General features: G+C 43.8%; 1 protein-coding gene across 4 annotated transcripts in view; it reads right to left on the bottom strand.

Moving 5' to 3' along the window:
- Positions 1-6,000, bottom strand: part of SLC25A13 (solute carrier family 25 member 13) — a 102,300-nt gene continuing 96,300 nt past the window's right edge. For all 4 annotated transcript variants that reach the window (XM_087758068.1, XM_087758133.1, XM_087757987.1 and 1 more), the window contains 3 exons: positions 2,258-2,416; positions 2,087-2,177; positions 1-1,218 (listed from right to left, as the gene is read on the bottom strand). In XM_087758068.1, the coding sequence (XP_087614194.1) occupies positions 1,029-1,218; positions 2,087-2,177; positions 2,258-2,416 (440 nt within the window). In that variant the 3' untranslated portion in view covers positions 1-1,028. The remainder of the gene's footprint in view (positions 1,219-2,086; positions 2,178-2,257; positions 2,417-6,000) is intronic.

The raw sequence follows: 6,000 nt of genomic DNA, 5'->3' as shown, positions 1-6,000 counted from the left end.
TCTGTTTGAAAGGTTTATTTCTATCTTCATAAATACATAATTTTCTAAACACTGTGCAAGGCACCAAAAAATTAAGTAAAATCTTTTCTTTTAGAGTATTTTAATCTCTTTTGACTCAATGAAGTAAATAAGAATCTGAAACCACCTATTTGCCAATTACAAGCCAGCAGTTAAGGCAGGTACCATTGATACAGTGCATGAATTTTCTATTGCAGTTATTTAAACAAGCAACGTTTTACTATAGAAGTGCATATACAAACTGAATTCCAAACACCAGCAACCCAAGATAGGCACCTAGTTATGAAATTTCCTTGTATGTGTAGTAGAATGCCAAAAGTTCTGCCATAAAGTGCAAAGACTACGGACAATAACACTTTCTTTTGAGCATTTTGATACCAGTAACATAATACAACGGCTAAACATTTATAAATGTGGTTTCCATTACAAAAACATGTTCCACATAAAAGCTTCATAATACAATCCAGAAACAGAACTTGTGCGTGTACATATTTAAAAAGTTGAAGCTGTACTGGCATACTTAGGTACCGGGTATATATTTGCTGACCTCTACAGCCACGCACCGAGTTTATAACCAATTTACACGTACAGTCAAAATCATTCCGCTTTGAGCACCGTGATATCCACTGAGTTTTTCCATTTGAGTGACGATGTGCGACATCCGCCCTGGTAATCTGCAACCGAGCATTGCCTGTAAGATGATCTGGTTCACAGCTCTCACCCAGCCCTCCCCAATAAACAGAACCTAAAATTAGTGTCTTCCCAACACAAGCACGTGTCAGATGTGGACAAATACATTCATGGTCCCAAACTTAAAACAACTGGTAGGAATTTCACAGTGATCTGGTTAAGGAAGCACAAAGACAAATGATTACATTTAAGATGAAAATTGCCTTAAAACTCAAATGAAGCTAAACTGTTATATGATGAGAAGCTAAAGGAACAAAGTATTAACCAATTAGAAAAGTGGCTCTTTCCCAACTAATAACAAAAAACCTACAGCAATAAACTTAGGGTCCTACTGCTGCAGCAGCCTTTGAGGTAGGTGGCGATGGCTTAAACCGAGGTAGGTAAAGTCCAAACTTGTTTTCAATCCCTGCAAAAGTGGCAACTGCCAATTTATAACCACCAACATGGTCGGGGTTAGGAGCAGGGAGCGTGATCCTAGATTTAGGAACTGGCTCTGATCCAGCTGGTTTTCTGCGAAATAATAAAAACAATAAATTAATTTCCATAGAGCAAAACCAGCATTCACAAAAATCTCCTCCATAAAGTAAGCGGAATGAGACATCTGAGTGTACCTCCCAGTAACTCAATTAAATGCTACAATGTAATGAGAAATACCTTGCTTTAAAACCTTCCAGAACAGTTAGGAGCCTTCATGTTGATTGATTAGGGTCAAATCCAGATAAAACTTGCAGTGCATTAATCAGAACTGCAGTGTGGGGGAGCAGGGGTTTGTAAGTCTCTGCTACAGCGCACAACCAATCCAGGAACCTAGCAGAGTTTAAGTAATGTTTGTGGTGGCTTTCAAACCACTGTCCCCAAAGCTTCATAAATGGTCTGCAGCTGCTCCTGGGATCACATTAAACAGCAATATGCACATCCATCTGCATCGTCAACAAAGACAGGAGGCAGAGCTGAAGCTCCAACAAATAGGTTTTGGACTTGGTGACACCTATAGACTTTTTTGGATGTCAAATGCCCTGCCTAACCAGGGGCACAGCTCCTCCACCAAACTAATGAGGACTAATGCAGAGCGTATCCTGACCCGCAGGCGTCACGTTTTCCCTGCAGTTATATCCCCAGCCCATTACTGAGCCTCTCACTGTCTCTGTTTACACTAACACAGTTCCCCAGCCTGAAACGGTGCTATAAAATGTGGTAATGTCTTGCTGTGAAACAGGTACTGGAATATCATCCTAACCTCCACCAGTGTAGTGTGGCTTAAACAATATTTACAAAGCCTTTGCAACGTGTCCTCCTGGCACGTCGAGGAGAACCGAGACCCACACAGAACCAAGGGCAGCTTCAGGGTCCCAGGCAGATTCAGACACCACATACTTACACTCCCCCGAAGTCCACGTAAAACCATCTCTGCAGCAGCTCGTAAGTCACTAGAGTTACACCAAACTGAGGAGAAGATCGAAATACACGAGCTTGAAAGAAAAGAAAAGAGTTCCTAAGTGACAAAACCCACAACTGGCAATCACTTAGTAATCAAAGCTCTTTTACACACCTCCTGCTCCTTTCCACAGAGCCTTCGGACCTTCCTCTCGAAGGATCTTCACAAAGCAGTCTACAACGCCGCTGTAGGTGGTCTGTCCTGCCCGGGCTGCCACCTGTAGCCTTGTTTTGATCACATCCGCAGGGGTGACCAGAGAGGCCGCAGGCATACCTACACAACACAAAAATCATCAGGTGGGGACCACCGACTTGTCACATATGCTACACACTGCGTTTACCCAGGGGTAACCGTGCCTTTCGTCCTTACATCAGGAGAATTCAGCCACGTCTGATTTAAGCAGAAGCTGGGAAGGAGAACAAGCAACAAGAGGCAGCCGTTGTGGACGTGGCTTCACTCAGAGCAAGCTTCTCCTAGAGGAACAACCATATCACATGCTTCCTGCTGAGCCGGGAGGCACGGACTGGGTTTTGCAGTGCTAACCAGAAACTTGCATAGTTAATAAGCACAAAGTTTTTGGAGGTGAGGTCGATCTTTCCCTTTCCTTTTCACGCCTCTCTGTGGTTCCTGGCATTCTGGTTGCACACTGTGCTAGAATAGCCTGTACGCGCGCGCACACACCCGCCCTCAGGCAGCAATGTCACCGAGAACCAGATAATGCTGTGCACGCTCAGCAAGGCTTGAGAGCTAAGGTTTAAAAAAAGGGTCATTCTTCTCATTAGGAATGGCAGACTGCTCAGCTGCAAAGCCACAGCTGACATCCTCAGCAGAACACTTGGAGGAAGATTTAAATTTACCCTGGCAGATAATCAACTGAAAGCAAAAAATACCAAATTACCAACGGGTGGTATTTCTAAAATCATTCCTATCCAAACTGGGGCTGCCCATGTTTAGAATTGAGAAAAAAAAAAAAAAAAAAAAAGCCAAAAAAAAAAAAAGCACCGAGACTGTACCCAGAAGACACTGTCTCTTATGGTTTTATTACTTTTCCATTCTGCATCTGTTCCAAACCAACTCGGTCAGATGTAGATGCATAAATCTCCTTTGCTTTTTTTTTTTAGGCTTAATAATTCTGTAACAACTTTTGTCCAAACCAGCATGGTCTGGCTTCAAGCACCAGAGCACCCTTCCTGCAGACTGCTCGGAGAGATGTAAGCGTGTGCCTATCACCAAAATAAGAACCCCTCCTCCTCTCCTGGACCCCCCAAAATAACGCACAAGCTGAACTTGCACAGTGGTCAGTCTGGCAGGCAAGTGCTAAAACCCAGTGAAGGTTTCTCAACTCTAGAAATGTTGAAATTCCTCTTTGCTTAGCCTTACCCACACCAGGATATTGGTTGAGTCTTCAATTTAAAGCCGGACTTTTGTCCTTCAAAAGCCAACCAGTGTTTTCAAGGAAAACCAAAGGACATACTTAGAAACAATTCTGCTTACTACACGTTGACTTCCATCTCCTTATTCCTCATTCTTTATTCCTGAGGATATTTTGTAGTTAAAGACGTTTTTAATCTTCTTTTTAGGAGCTATGTGTACAGGACAAAAGACTTCACAGACAAATAAAAATTTACAGGTCGCTGCCGTGAGGAGCTTACAATTGAAATGAGACAAATAGCACAGCAGGAGATGACAATAAAAGAGAGGAGTGAGGGGAGGAGAAGGAAATTCATGGAGGCAATAAGCAGATGGAGCAAATTAAGGAGAGATCCTGTAGCTGACATTAGAATCATCTCAGAAAACGCCATGGCACAACAGGTTGAGACATCTGGTGAACAGTGAAAACCAGAAGCAGATCAAGCTAGATGACATGCATGTTGCATGTGACCCTAACAGCGATGAAAAGGAAGAAAATATACCCAGCACAAACAACACCCACTGGCAAAGGACACGGGTGCACATCTGAGCATGGCCAGCTTGAACGTCCCAGCAGCATGGGGCTGTGGAAATGTGGTGTTTCCCACAGTCGGACAGAGCTCAGGCACACCTCTGAACTCCGGTGACCAGGTGAGATCCCTGGCCAGAGCAGAGACATCGGCCCAGAGACCGAGCCAGCGTTTCAGAGGTGTGGGGGGGTTTGTTTTGTCTTTCCCTTGACTTTCTCATGGCAGAACAGGGAACACATACGGCCCCACCATGCTTTACTTGTACGCAATAAAAGAAATTCCTTAGTTTTGTAAACAGTACGATGACTGTTGTATGTTTAACGCTGTAATTTGCTCATGAGAGTTATCCTAGGATGGGATTCACAGGAAGCACTGGATAAAATTCACATCATAGCTAGTTTGGTAAGCCATATCAGCAACAATAAAGACTGCTTCTGTGCCTGAACTTCAAAGGGACGGTTATCTCAGTCTGCAATCACCTGACAATGGCTAGAAAGAGAAAAATAGGAAAATCTAAGAAATGACTTGGCTTAAAAATGTCAGCTTATGGTTCAAGCCTGTAAATATGATCTAAAGTTCAAAAATTGTTTTGTTTCATTAAAATGGGTGAGAAAAAAGCTGGCTGTACACTCCTGTTGGGGGACCTGGAGGCTGGCTCTGGTTTGGGGTGGGGGAGGGGAGAGGACAAGGGGTTTTTAAGCACCAGTCATTTGAACACAGCTGGTCTTCCTAGCGCCAGGTCGATTCCTCTGGGCTATGAGCTACTGAATACAGAGCAAACCCAAAGAACTCAAGCTATACGCTTCAACAAGACAGACTAACTGATCTGCACCATCAGGCTTTGGCTACATCCTAAGCCCAGATCCCTGGCTCTTCAAGAGACACAGCCCCGTATATAATCCTGACCAAGAACAGTTTCCCCAGGAAGAAGAGGGCTTAAAATCAAATGAGAAAACATAGCTAAGCCACCAACCACCTATCTGTACTGGATTCATCCCACTCCATCATTTTTTCTCACCTGGCAGGTTGCAGCAGCCTCTCAGGGGCCACGCTAGAGGAAGACCTTGGCTGCAGCTCAGGGAGACCAAGGAGCCCCCAATGAACATGATGGAAATACCTGTTGATGGGAGCCCTCCTGCTTGCTACACATTCCCCCACAGGTCTTGCTGCACAAATTTTCAAGCTCATTTGTTTCCTGAAGGGAAAACCATGGACATAGCAGGAGCAGGATTCTCCAGCTGCCCTCTCCAGGAGGCAGCTACCAAATGGTGGTCCCCTTTGGGTGTAGAAGTTGGGTGCCGTGCCAGGGACCAGCTACGCAGCAGAGACAAAGGCAAGCTGACGCTACAAAGCGTGTCTCTGTCTTTTCCCTTAGGCTCTGGCGCACTCAAGTTAAATGCATCTGTGACAAGTTAAGCATGATTTGACTCTCCTATCCAGTATATAGCAGACTAAAACAAGCAAGCACTCAAGATCACACTCAGCATCTCTGTCATATCTGGATACGCTAGGAATCAGCAACCTATGGAACAACAGAAACGTTTTCAAGGTTTTCTATTTTGTTTAATATAAAAAAAATAATGGTAATATCCTCACAAAGCCAAGTAACTGCATGGGATACTGTGGGTAGCCAGTAATTGTCATCATTTCGTCACAGGCTATGTCACTGTGTTTGGAGAGCTGTACTGCCAGCATGACTTTTGGACTCCACATACCAAAATTCAAGACTCCTTTGATCATAAAGAATTTCACAAATGCCATGATTTTATTTATAAACCATTTCAACAAAACTTTACTAGTTAGTCAGCCAGCCACGAACAGAAACGGCACAGTAACTTCACAAATAAAGACGATATACGATGACAAAACATCAGCACTTACATCTTTCCCTTTGTTTTTCCTCCTGAACATTGTGAT

This window comes from Nipponia nippon, unplaced genomic scaffold, assembly GCF_047370975.1.
Source record: "Nipponia nippon isolate SJK-2023a ecotype South Korea unplaced genomic scaffold, ASM4737097v1 scaffold_1, whole genome shotgun sequence".
NCBI lineage: Eukaryota > Metazoa > Chordata > Aves > Pelecaniformes > Threskiornithidae > Nipponia > Nipponia nippon.
This window is presented reverse-complemented; position numbering and strand designations above follow the sequence as displayed.